Below are 18,329 nucleotides of genomic sequence, written 5' to 3' on the forward strand. Positions count from 1 at the left end.
GAATACTATTTACTAATAATAGACTGCCATTGCTGTCAGCACTATTATTTTCTTATCTCTATAGTTTGAATCTATTTATGATTCCTATTACTTGTTCCCAGGATGGGTGCGTGTTTGATCTTACTGAAGTACCTGACAGACACTTCAGTGAGCCCTCTTCAGAAGGAGTTTGTTGAAATTGACGACCCTTATGCCAGCAAGGTAATTAATGTCTTATTTAAAGTTAGTGATGTGTTGAGCTTTATATTCAACCCTTAACTCATAAATCTAATTTGAAGATCATACCACAACATGCTCTAGTTACATTATCTCTCCCATACATTCAAAGTTTACAATAATCTTTACAGCACATCTAGTTTGAAGTAGTAAGTTTAACTACCAATACATGGGTTATGGACTATCGTTTGTTTTTAGTTGCAAATTCACTACATTTTATCACTGAAATTATCTATCGCAAGACATAAATGCGTCAGTGCAAATTTGTCTGGATTCTAGTCATTAAATAGTAAAACTTAGACTAGGCCTATTCATTGTGAGGAAGGGTAAACAGTAAGTAGAAATAATTAGATTATCTGTGCTGTACGTGATTTTCATATAGCCTATGAAGTATAGCCTACACTATATACTGTATTTTCTCGAATATCCCACGCCCCAAAATAAGCTGTGCACCCCATTTCGGAAAGGCCCCCCAAAAAAAAATTCAACTAATATATTCACGACAAATTAAAAACAATCAATTACAAATGCAATTCAGTTAACAAATTTTATCCTGGAACAGAATCCTCCAGTCTCTAATACAACTTTCACTTCAATCAAATTTACTAGTCTCTTAGTTCATTTTCACAGGTCCATAGAAGATATTCCATTTTTTATTATTGCTATCCTTCTTTTGACTTTTTGACAGCAGTTAATGTTACTACTACTTATAATTCACTCCAAGTATTTGATGCTGTCCTCTTGTTCCACTGCTTTGTTTATCTTGTTTGCATTTATCTTCATCTCAAGTCTTATGCAATTTATTCCTCTTCCTCTACTGTCACCCTTCTCATGTTTCGAAAACAGTTGTTCACCAAATCCTCCAAGTAGATGTTCAGCAGAGTAGGTGATAAGGAGCATCATTTAGGCTTGAATTACTGACACTATTTTTAAATTACTTTCATGTTTAGATAGGAAATATTTTTTTTTTTATCCAATGCCACCAGGATGTCTTTTCGACATTTCTGGTCTTCTCTCCTGGCTGTGGCTTAATTGTAACCCACTTCTGAGGTTGGGGCGCCTGGAAGGCGGAGTTACATTACCCCGATGATATTATATAATGATTATGATAATGTAGTGCCAGGAGAGGTCTTAAATCTAAACTTAACCTAAATTCCAGACCATGGACGAACACAGGAATAATCCCCTTTAAGGAAAAATTCCTGTGCTCTAACCGGGAATCGAACCCGGGACCTCATGAACTATAGCCAGAAGCTCTGACCACTAGACCATGAGGCTGGTTCAGATAGGAAATATTTAATTTTGTATTTTCTTTTTTCACTTGTGAGATGATATAAAATAGACTTAATTAACAAAAATTGGTTTTTCCCTCGGTTCTTTTGGATGAGGGGATTGTCCATTCCAACATTCTTGAAGTGGTGCCTTGGTGATACAGTCTTTCATTTTGTCCATTGTGTGAACTCAGTATTCAAGTCCTCAGGAACCAGGCTTCTTATCAATCTGTGAGTCATTATCATTCCTATTCAGAACACCTCACCATACTGTATATCAGGGCTGGGTACTGGCAGCGAATCCAGACTCTAAACGGGGATGCGTAATATTCATCCGTCACTGCATCAATGCTGCGCAGTGTTCGGCGGAGAAGAAAGGGGTTGAAGAGAAGTCATATGGCTCCCTGTGAGAGAGTAGAATCCGCTCTTGGTGCCCAGCCCTTCTGTATATGGTGGAATCCCTCATCTTCCACCTGGAAAATAGACCTAAATGGCTACAATTCTGTTGAATGCTGTTTGCTCATAACAATTGCTGTTATTTTATTTATTTTTTTTCAGATTTCATATTCTCTGGCTGAGAATTCAGAGTCCATGCTGTACCTCATGTTCGAGAATGTACCCACGGAGAAGATAGAATTGGTAAAAGATAGGCTACATGAGGTTCTGGGTGCAATTATCAATGGCACTGAGAAGCTGGATATGAAGAGAATGCACACAGTCATACACAGACACATCTTGGAGTCTCTGAGTCACCTAGAGAATAACCCACATGAGACAGTGGCCTTCATGATCATTGGAGACATGCTCTATGGCAACACCAAGGAAGATGTGAGTCATGTATTTGAAAAATAATGCTTAATTTCATATCTACCTAATAAAAATACGCTCACACCTCATTACTTTTGCAGTGCTTCAGTAGAACAAACTGTCACGGTGTCTTCTGGTAATGAAAGTAACGAAAATAACAAAAAAAAAAGTGACTAATTTAGCGATCCAGTAACAAAAGTAACGAAATGTAATGAATTTAAAAGACTCAAATGTTACAGAGTAACAGAATTTCGCGTATTGTTCTGCTTCACTTAATCTTTATTTAATCTTGGCTACGGTGGAGCTAAAACAGCTGCAGTTGCAAAACAGGTGTTATTGGAATAAAAAAACTGTGGAGTTGAAGTCCAATGAAATGAAGATCAGAGAACTTAAACCAGTGGCGAAGCTCTTAAGAACCTTTAGAAGTTTAGCCTACCCAAAATATTCGACTTATTATTCTTAGTAACATTAGGCCTTAAAGTTTGTAAAAACGATGTATCGTAACACTTGGTTTAACTCTGATCATTCCATATATTAACTTCACTGTTGGCAGTCATTTCAGGATCTGAGAGTTCAGTGCGAGATGAGGCTTGTAACCACAAGCCTCTAAAAGACATGGCTACGACCAGAGAGGGGATATCAATTCGCTACATCTCCATGCTAAACGAGGCTAGCCTTGTAGCCTACCATCACACTAATATGTCACGCTATATTGATGTTCTATGAATGGGCTGTGTTGTTGAGCATTAGTTTAATCAAAAGTGCATATCTCTGTGTGTGTGCGTGCGTGCGTGCGTGCGGTTTTTTTTTTATGACTTATACTGAGAGAACATTGAGGTCATTATTATTTATTTGTAGAATTGAAAGAGAAGCTGTTTTAGTTGGACGTATTAAACAAAATGTGCGTACAAAGATAGAATATCGACACTACATTTACATATTAAAATAGTGGACGAAGGAAGACAAAATAGAAATTTTCAATTTTCGTGGTATGAGAAATACCCTTGGCTAACAGGGTGCTCTGAGACAAATAAGTTATATTGTTTTACCTGTATTGTGTTTGTGGGTGAAAATGAGTGGTCATTGTCTTCTTGTGGGGTCTTGTCACAGAAAAATTTTTGTGATAGAAAAGCTGATAAACATCTGCGGTATAAAAAGATACTGTATAAGGTAAGCAGATTTTTCAGCCTACCCAGTATTTACACCTTAGCTTCGCCACTGCTGATGACAGATCGTAAGATGACTGAAATGTGCGAGCCATGTAAAACTAAAGACAATCGAAATGGTGGTAGTAAAATTCGCGTCTATATTCTCAAATAATTCACTCCATTAGTCAAGTGCTAGGTTTATGCAGTACAATGGTGGTGTTTTGAATGCACCATAAGAAAATGCAGATGTAGAAGATCTTAAAATAGATTATCAACAAAGTAAAGAGAATATCATTCAAATGAAGGAAAATAAATTTCCAGTTCTTGTTCACCAAAGTGTTAAGTTTGTAATTTTATTTGTGGTCTAGAGGAAATACCTCGTCTTTTACGAAGAAAACTTTTAGCGGCCATGAAATTATTCACTGCTTTCATCATATTATTGTTTATGAATATTACGAAACAAAAATTATCATAAGGGCTATGACCGACAGGATCATCTTGGCTGTTTGCGCATGCGTGGACTTGGTTAATAAAAACCTAAACTAACCAAACCTAACCTTCGTTTATGCAAGATGTGTAACCAGAGCAAGAAGGAATCTTCTTGATTTGATCTGGAATGTACACATGAAAATAAATTCAAGTGAGGATCATGTTGCCACTGCATGAGAGTCTGCACATGCGCCACAGCAAAACTGTTCCTGTCGCGAGCCCCTCACCTAATCCACATAATCTACTCGCAATATCTAAGCAAATACATCTTGTCGTTAAAAGTGATGCTAGCTCTTAGTAATGTTCAGAATGAAGGAGGTAGAGAAAAAAAAAAAAAGCAAATTTCTTCTAACAATGCCACTGACCAACATCATGTCCTTATGTTGGCAACATTGTGTATTTAGTTGAATTTGGTCGTAACCGTAACAGGATGGTTCAAAGCTACCGTAGCAAATTCTCCAGTTTAGCAGAAAAAAACCAGTGATTCCAAAAATGTTTCCATTTCATATCATTGCGAAAAATTTAATGTAATTGTGGGGGTAAAGAAAACATTATGAACATACAAAAACTGAAAGGAGTGAAACAAAATAATTGTCTAAAAGGCAGGATAATTTAACTTGTTGGAATGTTGTTGTTGTTGTTTTCTAATGCCAGGCGTTTGACAATAAAGTCATTTGACCTCTTGCACTCCAATATTTTTCAAAGATATTATCATGACCAGCCACTGAAGCACAGATTTTGAGGTGTTCCGAATCCATTTCTTGGTTTGAGTTGCACAATGGGCAGTTAGGGGACAGATATATTCCAATTCTATGCAGGTGTTTGGCCAAACAATCATGGCCTGTTTCCAATCTAAATGCAGCTACAGACGATTTTCGTGGTAAATCGGGAATTAACTGTGGATTTTGATGCAGAGAGTTCCATTTTTTCCCTTGGGATTGTGTTATCAAATTTTGTTTGTTGAAGTCTAAGTATGTAGATTTAATAAATCTCTTCACAGAGTAATACGTAGATTTAGTAACAGGTCTGTAAGTAGCAGTGCTGCCCTTCTTTGCTAAAGCATCTGCATTCTTGTTTCCCAGGATTCCACAATGGGATGGTATCCATTGGAATACAATTCTTTTATTGAGTGATATTCATAAATATGTATGCACTATCATTTATGATAATTTTCCTGAAATTGCAGTTGGATCATCGGTTGAATCAAGTGGAAGATCTACGACAAATGGAGAAGGAGCCAGAGGACTTCTGGCTGCAGCTTCTGAAGAGGTATTTGGTGGATGGCCCAAGTGTGACAGTGAGAGGCTATCCCAGTGTAGAGGACCAACGTATGATGACTGAGAACGAGAAACAACGAATTGCAGGGCAGAGGGAGAAGTATGGATCAGAGGGGCTGAAGAAACTTTCTGAACAGCTGCAGAAGGCCACAGTTGAAAATGAAGTTAGTAAGGACTGCAAATTGAAAAAAATGAAAACTAGATAAGGCTCTATTTTGTATAATTTCTTGAAAGTAGTTTTATCATGAGGTTGGTGTGTTCAGATGTTCATTGAAACCTACCCATGAAAGAACATTATCACTTATCATCTTTCTTATTTCAACTGACTTAGCTGTTTCTTTGTCTTCATCATCGTCTTCTTCTCCTTAATTATTATGAATACCGGTATTGTTATTTTTCTGATAATAACAGAGAAGTCGATGGTGAAAATCAGTTGAATGAAATGAGCAAATGGAAGTTTGAGAAGAAATGCATCAATCAGAGGTAATATTATAAAGTTACATATTACAATGACATATGCCAATACTTCTACATATCGTTGAATTGTGTTATTAGATACCTCCACCACAAGAAATGCTAACTTCAGTGCCAATCCCGAGCACTTCTTCTATCAACTTTCACCCTGTGCAATGCTTCACAAGTGATTCCGAGGAGCAGCATCCCAAGTTCGACTTAAAGCAAGTGCCAGTGCAGATGCATCTGGACAATGTACACACCAATTTTGTATATGTGAGTTAATATTATTATTTAAATTACTCATAAAACAGCGCACATATTCTATAAGTAATACATCACCGTATAAAGTCTATTGTTTGGTTACATTTAACACAAGGTAGTGACTATGCTCAAGGCTCTGAAAAGGAGCAAATGGTGCATCTAGATAATTCCATTTCATAGTGTAGGTACACTCCATGTATTATGGGTCCCTATCACCACGGCACATATGGAGGGTAGCTGTGAATATATTGAATAAGCAGTCGCGGACAACCTATGAGGGGTGGTCCTCCAGCTTGGGGGTTGGGCGAAGGGCTAACAACCTATCACCGTAAAAACAGCTTGTTACAAATCCTTCAAATAAGCCTCAGAATGAGACTGATTCTCTGGCACAACCATAGCAAAGGAATAATCTTGCTCAGGATAGGGACCAATGGCGGGCTTATGTGAGGGTGGCAATGAACCTCCGGGTTCCTTAAAAGTCAGTAAGTAAGTAAGTAAGTGTAGGTACACTCAGTTGACAATAAATTATATACAACTGTAAACAGTGCTTTCTGTAAATGTTTAACATACAAAATAATTTTTTATAACAGAAAATTATTACAATATATTGTTGTGCGTGCTTCTTATGCCATACATGTTAAGTTTTAGCTTAACTTACGTCAGATGACTTGTAGAATGGTTGGCTACTGTGTTCTGACCATACTCAAACTTTGACCAGAATTTTCTGACAGCACCATTATAATATAATGGAAAAGAAGGTTGGCCTTGCTGAATGAGCTTGTTCTGCTCAGGAGATACAGGAAAAGTACTTGATTCTTGATTTAGATTAAAGATTAAATTGATTTTACACAAAACTAAACATGATTAATTTTTTTAAACAAAGGGGTTAGATATTACTTACATAAAATAACTGCTGAGGGAGCTGACGCCATCTTGTTACCGTGCTTCTTCTCTCAGTTGGTGCGATCCTCACCTTATTTCTGTTTCAGTTCTCCTTGACTCTGACTGTCGTCTTAATCCATCAACAAAGTGCTATTTATGTTCTATTACCGGCTATCCAGCTGTGAGTCATTTATGTTACTGACCAGATGAGATGAGCTTTAGGATTTTTTTGTTTAAGGGGACACGCTACTGAGTTTTCGTCAATTTTGGTCAATGTTAAAAGTTAATTTTTTTTTTTTACTGATGAACTGTATTGACTAGAAACAAACCCATGTACCATTTCATTGTAGGTAGTCTTAGCATCATTTTAAAAGTTTAAGAAACAAATTATCTTTATATGAGACACAGATATTTGTTTACTAAAATTATAAACACTTTTTTATATTTTATTTTTTTCCGAGTACATTTTTCAACATAAAATTTTGAAAATAATTGTGCACATGTAACTCATCAACATCTATTCGATTTTGAAATTTCAAAAACTTACAATCAAAATTGTGGAGATTAGAAATCTCAGTAGCGAGTGCCCTTAAGACATCATCTTAATCAACTATTACAATGAAATCTATTCTATGCAATGCAGGAATTAAGTCACTTTGTTGTGATGTGCGTAAGAAAAGAGTCTGCACAATGTTTGTTTTAATTTAACCAATTAGAATGCATGATTAATTTCACTGGGCCAATGTGATCAGTCCAACTGTGATTCATGGCGCAAGGATATTTTATCGAAGGCGGTTATTGAAGATTCATGCATGTCAGACATCATGTTAGATATTTGCAACAGCGCTCTTACATACACAGTGGAGATCGCTTTATTTGCAAATTTTTCACAAGCTATGTACATTTTGTATTTCCTGGTTGACATAGATGCAATTCATTCACCTTGTCTTAAAACTCTTCCTGGATAGTTTCGAAATCAATGCCCAAATGGAAAATGTGCTACATGGCTTGCTTAAGTCCGGGGGCATAACAGTATAAAATGCTCTAAGAAAATTACATAATGAATCCAAAACAAAATTAAATTAAAAATAAGCAGAAAAACATATAAATGTAAATTACATAGAAATGAAATTACCGGTAGCATATTTGTTGGTGTATAAGACCCATTCTATCATCCAAACATTTTAATGCATAATATGTATTTGCGTGCTGGACGTGTATATTTTTGATGGGCAAGCATAATAAAATAGCTAATAAATTTTACAAAATCGGTCCAGATAAACTGGAAATCTAGATTAATGAATAAACAGGATAATGTATTATTCATTCATTTGTTTATTTCGTTATTTATTCATTTATTCACTTAGTCATTTATTTATTTACTTCACTTAGTTATTGACTATTTATTTATTTAGTTATTTATTTATTCTATACTTCATTGTAAGAAGGGAAAGACATTGTCACTAAATACAACTGATTGCATTTTATTGTTACATTAACCTGTTACATTCATTGTTTTGGGTATTTGTGCTTGAAGTGCTTGCTCATGTTGCAGATGTTTGTCCTCATGGACACAGCCAAAATATCGCGTGAACAGCGCCCATATCTGCCTCTTCTTCTAGAATCTCTACTGGAGCTACCTGTGAATCGTGAGGGAATTATTATTCCATATGAAGATGTTGTTGCCCAATTAGAAACAGATACTATAGCGACCTGCACACACATTGGACTGGAAGCTTCCTCGAGGTTTCAGTGTGGTCCTTATTCTCACACAGCATCTCTTATGCTTCAGGTAATTTTCATTTATCAAGCAAACAATCAGGACTTTTTATTTTACATCGATAAAGATCAGACATCTCTTCACTTAAAGCATGTCGTGCTACTCAGAGAAAAGATGTAAAAAAAAAATTTAAAAAAAATAGTGTTTACAAGTTATGCAAGGTTCTTGCAACAAACTTCATAATGTTACACCAGTTTTGTGTATTTAAACAAGTCTTTCTATTATGAACTTTCAATATTTTTAAAATACTCTCCAAATTGTAAAATAATCGTAATTATAGATGTCTTAATGATCTTCCAGCTGGCAATTCTTCAGTCACTGTTTTAGTCAATCTCTCCAGCATAAATCTCGTGACATCCAATTCATTCAATGCTGCTGGTTTTAATCTGTGATATTATGTCTAACTTTTCAAATAAGTTAAATCTTTTTCTTTTAGTGTTACCCATTACTTTACTACATCATATAATTTATAAATAGCTGCAAAAGGGTATCTGTCAGATACAGGGGGGAGAGCCATTAATCCTTCCCATTGAAGGCTTTAAGGAACCAACCTGGACAAATACCCAATGTCCCATCCCTACCTTCCCGTGGTGCAGCTGTTAGTAAGCATAATTTTACAAGCTGAACTAAAGGGAGGGGCTACTCATCAATTGGCACTGGTCAGCTTGATGAGTTAATGACTGAATTTGGTATAATTTTCCTCTATTCAATACCTAATTCTCTCTTTACCCTTTCCTATCCAGTCCTCTGACTGAACTCTTGCTTTCTTCGACCCCGACGGCATTAGAGCATTCGAGGCCTAGGGGTTCATTTCCCTTTCCTTCCTCCTCTTTCTACTTTTCTGTTCCTAGTGCTGACCTGCTGTGGCACTAAAATCGTCCTCCAGTGGCTTAAGGAGGGAAAGCTGGTGATCAACAAGATCTCCCAGCTAGGTCCAATGGACCCGTCAACCAACAGCAGGTGTGGTCCTCCAGACATTCTGAGGGTTGTGTGTGAATGAAGTAGCCACCAAAACGTTAAAATATGGTGTTCACTTAAATCGGCTACAACTTGCCATTTAACAAATCTGTGCTTCAGTGGCTAGTCATGATAATATCTTTGAAAAATATTGGAGTGCAAGAGGTCAAATGACTTTATTGTCAAACGCCTGGCATTCGAAAACAACAACAACATAATTTATAAATTAACTCGAAAGCTTACTTTTTAGGATTGAAAAAAGAAATAAAAAAAATATTTTTCATATAATCCGAATCTTATTTGAGTGCCATAAAAACTGCTTCATTTACATACATTTTTAATAATAGTTAAAAAAATTACCTAGGTAAAGTATAAACAAATGTTGGCAGCATGATAATAGAGCATAATTGTTGCAAAAATGTAAATCCTATGATGAAGACGTGTCAACTTCATGACATCGATTTTGTTTTATTCCCATAACATTATTGTTTTATTTATCGCAGGAGAAGTTCATGAAAGAAATGAGCAGTTATTTTTATTTAATACTGAAAATTATATATTATAAAAGCATTAGGACTAGAGTGTACCGTCTTGTTTGGTTATACTCGTATTTCTTGACATTTGCCTTTACTTCAACAGCTAGAACCTGCCAAATACGACTGCTGCATCAACTGGATCAGAGAACTGCTGTATCAGACTGTGTTCACAGCTGAGAGACTCAAGATCATTGCTGCCAAAATTGCAAATGATGTTGCTCAGGCTAAGAGGAAGGGGAACAAAGTTGTAGGAGATCTCATGAAAGGGCTCTGCTATACTAAAGGTACATTGATATTGATACCATCGTCACGTTGTTATTCTCGATGATTGGTAGTTTTTATGCTTGTGTTAGACACAGTTATTCCTGGTTAAAATCCAGCCGAGAATGATAGAACTTCCAGATAAAATATTCAAATTACAGCTTCCTACAGGAGTAAAGTAATGTTGGAATATTTTGTTACAGTAAGCTCGTGGCATAGCAAAATTCTCACACTATTCATTGTATCTTCTGCCTATAGTTCATAGATTTTTGTAAGTAGCCCTGGACAGTGCACTCTGTTATCTAAAAGTAGATTTTGGGCGATGTTCCTCAGTGGTGTAGAGGTTATCATGCTTGTTGCTGGACCCAAAGTATGTATTATGATCCATTTGAAGCTGATGGACTTGGACAGAAAAATTTCGAAGTGTGGAAAGTGTGGCTCCAATTGGATGAGGAAGTGAAGCTTTTGGTCCCATGTATTAAATTTATTGTATACATAGAAAAAAACCTGTTCACAGAAATCAAGATGAATTCTACTGTATATCCATTCTGCTATTATATTACTATGATGTACCGAAATACATATATTTCCGTGCAGGAATTCTGTGTTGTCATATGATGAAGGATGGGTGGAACGGAGAAATATTTTCTCTGGCACCAGGACTCAAACCCAGGTTTTCAGCTCTAAGTGCTGACATTTTATCCACTAAACCACACCGGACTCTAGCTCCGATGCCAGATTGAATCCTCTCAGTTTAAGTTCCACCTCTCAATTTCCCTTTGGTGGCCAATCCTCTTGCACTGTGTTACAGATGTGTGACAGTGTCTCAATGTCCAACACACTATGTACAGAAGTGCACTCATTACGAGCGACTAGGTGGCCGGGATCCGATGGAATGAGTGCCATCTTCAATCATTAACTGATTACTTATGCATATCATATTACTATGAGGAAAACTGAGAGGTGGAACTTAAACTGAGAGGATTCAATCCAGCATCAGAGCTAGAATCCAGTGTGGTTTAGTGGATAAAGCATCAGAACGTAGAGCTGAAAACTCGGATTCGAGTCCCGGTGCTGGAGAGAATATTTCTTCATTCCATCCATCCTTCATCATATTCCACTATTACATCGATTCCATCTCTTGATAATATACTGTATATATGCGAATACTCCGCGCATATTTTTTCGAAATTTAGCAAAGAAAACTTGGGGTGCGCGCATTATTTGAAATAAGGTTGGTACTGCTTCACCTCAAACACCTGATCCCATTACATTATAGCATTGTCCAGCCTCACGCCTTGGTCTGTGTGGCATAGAATTGGGCAACACAATTCTTTTTCAGAAATCTATTCCAACGATTCAGTCATACATTACAAATTGATTCTAATGATTCGTTCACGATTCTTCCCAGCCTGCGATTCCAATTATTCTTTTGAATATTTAACAAATGACTTGCAGGAATCGTCCCTTTGCAAATCATAGGTAGAACAAAAAGTTCTACATCTCTCACATAGATGGCATGAGAGGTGAGACTTAGGATTGCCTGGAACCATTCATCATGACCTCCATTAGTCTACAAAATTATCCAAGACAGTGTTTCCTAATTTGCTATGTAGGTAGAGTCCCAGATGTTTCTACAACAGCATGTGAAGATTATGATGCGTTTCTTAAACACATTGATATTTTATTTAGTTTTTGAGTACATCATTATGTAAGATTAAAATCATCAGTACCGGTTGCAGAAGACACAGCCCTGCAGTATATATTGACTATACCCCAACTCTGGCTACTAGCAACAAGCATCTATAATGAACACCGATCAAAATATCCCTCATTTCTCGTAAAAAACAACTGAATAGACCACAGTGGACTATAGTGGACTTTGTTATCAGCAAACAGCTGGATACAGTAAGAAGATTGATTGATTAATTAATTTATTTATTTATTATGTAACATTAATTTCTTGTAAATAAAACACAAATGTAAGCCATTTTTTCTCTCCTAAAATTAGAGTGCGCGGATTATTCGATGGCATATTTGTGTATATATCAGTGGTGGACAAAATGAACGCAACCCACAAGACAGGATTTAAATGGCAACTACATACTGTGGGAGGGGTTGCACTCTACAGTGCAGTGACGGATTTACAGACAGTTGCGCCACTACACTCCTACCTACCATATGTAATTAGAATAGTGCATTCACGTGATATTTAATTAATCATTTTTCAAAGCAATTTCTTCGAAATTGGGATTTATACCTGTGCATGCTATTTTCAGTTGCACAAGGAGATGAGCATCACTTAAGTGGGATCTGTGTTGGACTTTATAAATTTCATTTTAGAAAACAGCTGTTCGCACTGGTAGGTTGATGAATACATACCGTCATTTCCCATAACTATGGTCCTGGAACACAACTATGGTCCACGATACAACCATTCAAAGTTCATTGTAGAAGTAACATAGACCGTTCGTAGATAGCTGCAGTGACTTGAATTCAAACTACAGTACAGCAAAAATATAGGTAAACGAGGTACTACGTTATGGAGTACAAATTGAATGGTTGTATCGTGGACAAAAGTTATGGGAAATGACGGTACTCATTATTTTTTAAGCAAACTGTCTAAGCAGTGGATATGTAATACTGGACATCTTTCAAAAAAAATTTTACCCCCCAGTAGACCTTCACATTCTGCTTTCAAGAAGCCATCATTTTGCAAATCCAGTACCTCTAACTGCAATTCTGGGATAACATTTTCAATTTAAACATGAAAAGGAGTGGCAGAAATATTGAAATCTTTCTCCATCCTTTGAAAATCACTGAATCTGTGTTCTTTCTTTGAAAATCACTGAATCTGTGTTCTTTGAACTCGTATAACAGGTGATCTATTATAAGAATGTACATATTTAAGTTTGCGTCCTGAATATTTGTAACTAATCCTAAACATGAGAAATGAAAGAACCGCCTTTCTTGTAAGTGTGATATCCTCTCGATTCATATGATTCTGCGAAAGACATTGTATCACTAATGAAGCTCCGAAGTACAGCAGTCCAGTATAATCCGCCACGTACACGCACAGTATTTTCATGGAGTGGGGGAAGGGGAAGGTAGGGGGTAAGTTTGATGCTTCGCTGAGGTCTGACGTCACTGCAGCAATGCCGCAGGAATGCCGACCATTGGTATATATGAGGGGTTTAGAACAAAAAGCAGGTAAGTGACATTATTAAAAAAAATGAGGTAAGTGCGTGTTGTGATAGCCCTAAAGGATGTTTCTTTGGGATAAAATCAGGTAAGTGATCACACTGTGCAGTGCTGCTATATGGGCATCATTTCACCAAACTAGTGTATAATATTCCATTGCATGTAGAACTTTAACTGTAATTTCCTCAAAACTAGGTTTCCGTCACTTACCTGCTTTTTGTTCTAAGCCCCTCATATGGTATGTAATCTTGCTAATTATTATTGGGGAAGCATCTGATAGAGAATGGAAACTTATATTTACATCATTGTTATGAACTAATTAGATTATTCTTAAATATAATTTTTCCTGAGTAAATCGTAGAGGAAACCCCATGGTTATAGAAGTTCGCGAGAAATAAATTGATGGTCCGTGTTGATCATAGATAGCAACCACTATTCATCCAGCATGCTGAGGCAGCACAAATTCCTCTCTGCGCTGATGGAGAGGCTGGAGCAGGGAGAGCAAGTTCTGTGTGAGATCGAGGCAGTGCGGCAGATCATCACCGACCCCTGCAACATTGTGATCCACCTGGCTGCTAATGTGGATCAACTGGTGAGCAAGTTAGGTGACCCAGTGGAGCCATGGAAGAAGGTTCTACCAGTTGGCAAGACTGCAGTCAAGAAGAAGTAAGTTGTTTTGACATACTGATTCACAATATTATACCATTGTACCATTTTGGCTTGATTTGGCTTTTTAAGGGCCAGATTCACGATGGATCCATGTGCTTAGGCTTAATTGGTCCTTTGTGCACCCTATAAATGCGTTTCTTGTCAAAGTCCGACAGGTGGCCTGAATGGCAATAGCGAATCCGATGCTGAAAGGTGGGCCATGTCAATTTCACCTCAGTCAGCCAGGTTTCATTTAGTTTTTGTTACGATTTAATACTAATTTATTGGCTGAGAACCGATCCAACAGAATTGCCTGTGTTGAAGATTGGAATTTTTTGGAGTTATTGACTGTAATTACTATACTTGTGTCAGCTGCAAGTAATATGGAATGAACTACATCTTTTATTAGAGAGGCAAGATCGTTTATGAACACTAGAAAGAATAGGGAACCTAATATTGATCCTTGAGGAATTCCATTATTAATAGTTACCCATGTTGAGGCAGATTGTATTACCAAAATATTTGAACGTATTAACTTGTATTCTTATATGCCCTTTTGTTATAATTTTCACACTGGTAATCTATTCCCTTCATTGCTTTATATTGTGTGTTATGAACTAATCATTTATAACGTTCTGCTTGTGTTTCTAGGTTATCTGTGACGAATGACTGGACACTGACACTGACCCCCAGTGAGAACAATCATGGCAGTTGCGTTGTAGGGCTGGGGTGTGTGGACTCGTCCTTTCTCTGTCAGACTACTCCATGTATAAAGGATTTCCAAGACGAAAATTTAGCTCCAGTTTTAGTATTTCTTCAGTACCTCACACAGCTTGAGGTAAGTGGTGAATATTTTGCTTATGGTCTCTTTAAAATTGTTTCAGGAAACTAGATCCTAAAAATTTAGCCGTTTAAAAAGGTGTTCATGTTGCCCATTTTTCTTATCAAGGTGAAGTCCAGAAATCTGTTGTGAAGCTAAATTGCATACCAATAATTTTGTTGCACCTAAAAAAAAAAAAGGAACATTGTAATTCATTGTATCTCAATAAACCTCTCAGACGTTTTCTGTGTAGAAATGTGATTGTATCAACCAATGTACACAGCTCCTGACTTTCATATATTAAGAACAGAACATCTTAATATGTTGTCTTCTTGAAATAGGACACAATTGGGAGAGTTATGAAAATTCCATACATTTTTTGTATTAAATGCTTCATATTTAAAAAATGTTTCTAATTATCATTTTTACGAACATATTTATCAGTTTTTACATTATGTTAATTATAATATGAGAAAGGTTTGTTCTATTCATGAAAAGAGAAAAAATATTTCACTGGTTATATAAAATTTACAAAAAAAAATGTAAAAGTTCTGGACTATGTATATGTACAGACTTGAAAACTCTATTATTTCATGGGTTATACTTAGGAACCTGAATTTTTAGCATCTATTTTCATCAAAATTAGCTTCTCTTTTTTTCCAAAGGAAACATTGTGCTTTCTATCTTTCATTTCTCAAAAGATGACTTTGTGCACAGTTCAGCATTTTACTCCTTCAAACTATATCGTCTGTCTGAAACAACAGCACCATTACTGTAATAAAACACATTCACTGTGAACATTGTTTGTTGGTATCCACAATACTTGCAAACAACATTCTGAAAATGCTTTATTCTCTGTTCTTAAAGCATTAAACACTTTCATTATGTTACATTTTTCACCTGCTGTTCAAATAAACTTCTTAAATGAATTGTATGCACTTCGAATTTCTTATTTTGGTATACTCGAAAATTCTGGAAACATGTCAATATTTTATTCCTCAACATTGTTTAATAGAACTACATTCTTCGGGTAGACTGCCTTTGCTATAGTCTCAAAGTTCTTTCGGCCAGGGTCCTTTTTCTTCAAAATTGACACTTTATTCTTTGCTGACTGAGCAGCTTTGAAAAACACACCTTTGCATGTGCCTTTAATTATTATATATTTATATAGTATAATGAGCTTTTTGCTTGAAAAATAGCATTTTACTGATAAATTACTATTAAATAGCATTTTTCTCGTGATTTCGCAATTTGATAGGAAATTGGCATTTTTTCGCACTTTCAATTCTGCTAGAAAGTCATGCTAAATCACCTTACAGATGAAGAAAAATACTTTCTACCCCACAATTTAAGAATTCACGGATTTCGCAAATGCGAAATTTTCAGGTCCCTAGTTATGCTACAAAGGACAGTGCATTGATTTATAAAGAAAAGTAACTTTTCTGTATAGGGTCCAATGTGGCGTCAAATCCGAGGACTTGGTCTCTCATATGGATACAATATAGTGCCTCGACCCCATGAAGCTCTGCTATACCTGTCCTTCAACCGCTCAACCAATTGTGTGTCAGCTTACAAGGAAGCCAAGAACATTGTGGTGAGTTCACTGGAATGAGGTACCGTACTTAGTTCATGCATTGAAGAATCATATCTGCTATATTCAGCATATTGTTTCAGAATGCTCAGCTGACTGAAGGAGCAAAATGGGACCAAACACTGTTCGAGTCTGCAAAAAGTTCTCTTATCTTCGAAATCATTGAACGAGAAAAGAGCATAGGGGATGTTGTAACACAGTCTCTTCTGTCCTACTTCAAAGGAGTTGATCACGACTATAACAGGTAATAATAAGGAAATTGTAATATTTGCAAGAACTTCACCCAGAGATTTGGAAGTTGAGATTAGTTTATAAAGAGAAAGTCTTTAACTCTGTATCCCTGACTTATCTTGAACAACCTAGCAGCTTTAGCAAGGATTACTACATCTATTAATTGCGACTTAACAGAGCTGACCATCATCATCATCATCATCATCATCATCATCATCATCAACAGGAAACGGATTTATATGGACTAAAAATGTATGAAATTAATATGTACCTATTTTTTATCAAAATATGGGCTTAAGATGATAAAAAATGACCATCTACTTTAAATATTAGTACAGTTTAATCAACCTAAACAAAGAATATAATCAACGTACCTTATCTTTCATTGTACTATTTTGTTATGTGAACGTCAAACAATACACAATTTTTATTGCCTTTTACCATAACAATACTTTGTAGAGAGGAATGTCAGCAGAGATGAGAGAATGCCACAGGTCGATGTTGAACTCGGACCTTACATTCAATGTTGGTTCCGTTAAAAACAATCATCTCTGCTTGGAATTTCGTTATTTGTTACCCTGATGTTTACTGGTTTGATTTTTGAATGTGTTGTTGCACCAGGAACTTTTGCATAGACGATACTACACACACACAAATTACAAAATAATATTTTATTGTCAGTTGATAAACCATTATCTTTAAATGCTGAAATGTAACTTCTTAATTTTAAGAATATCAAACGCATACCTATACTGTAGTGTTTTTTCACTGTACACATAGGAGAGATTACTAGATATTTTTGTCCCAAATGACTAGTTCTTGCTTTTACAACAATGGTAGCTAAGAGTTCGGGTGTCCTGTAGAAAAGATTACAATCTATAAAATATTCAATTATTTTCTTTTTCAGACGTTTGGTGCAGTTAATTTCTAAAGTGACAACAGACGACCTAAATAGAGTTGGTGCGAAATATATTGCACCATTGTTCGATCCACAGAAATCTAAAACCACTATTGTGTGTCATCCTTCAAAGGCAGAAGAGATAGCAGCAGGATTTAAAGTGTAAGTAGTGTATATAAACACTAAAAATGAGAGGGCATTTTATCTGATATTAGAAGGACTTGAAAAATATCTCTCTATCAGTCTCCCAATCACTGTTCCATTCTAATCAGCTATCACATCAGTATTATTATAAACCAATTATAAGCTATACAATCTTCTTCCTGCTGACTTCAGAATTTTTTTATCACTCTCCAAATTGTCAAAGAATCGTAATTTTCATCATCCTAATGGTCTCCTAAGTACTCCTTATGGAGAAGTTATTTCAGAAAATCTTAAGCAATTTCCTGTCAGTGTAACAATTTACTAATTACAGTGAATGCTCAATAACTTGGACCCCGATATCTCGGATTTCGGATAACTTGCACAAAATTTTTCGAAAATAAAATATAAGAAAATATAAAAGAAGATTAACAACGTTCTGCTGGGAAAAACAACAA

General features: G+C 36.1%; 1 protein-coding gene across 1 annotated transcript in view; it reads left to right on the plus strand.

Moving 5' to 3' along the window:
* Positions 1-18,329, plus strand: part of LOC138708951 (uncharacterized protein C05D11.1-like) — a 45,678-nt gene that overhangs the window by 22,215 nt on the left and 5,134 nt on the right. The window contains exons 7-17 of the mRNA XM_069839340.1: positions 102-201; positions 2,046-2,315; positions 5,118-5,372; positions 5,764-5,937; positions 8,363-8,599; positions 10,184-10,364; positions 13,965-14,208; positions 14,842-15,028; positions 16,461-16,604; positions 16,685-16,845; positions 17,740-17,892. Coding sequence (XP_069695441.1) covers positions 102-201; positions 2,046-2,315; positions 5,118-5,372; positions 5,764-5,937; positions 8,363-8,599; positions 10,184-10,364; positions 13,965-14,208; positions 14,842-15,028; positions 16,461-16,604; positions 16,685-16,845; positions 17,740-17,892 — 2,106 coding nt within the window. The remainder of the gene's footprint in view (positions 1-101; positions 202-2,045; positions 2,316-5,117; positions 5,373-5,763; positions 5,938-8,362; positions 8,600-10,183; positions 10,365-13,964; positions 14,209-14,841; positions 15,029-16,460; positions 16,605-16,684; positions 16,846-17,739; positions 17,893-18,329) is intronic.

This window comes from Periplaneta americana, chromosome 11, assembly GCF_040183065.1.
Source record: "Periplaneta americana isolate PAMFEO1 chromosome 11, P.americana_PAMFEO1_priV1, whole genome shotgun sequence".
Lineage (NCBI taxonomy): Eukaryota > Metazoa > Arthropoda > Insecta > Blattodea > Blattidae > Periplaneta > Periplaneta americana.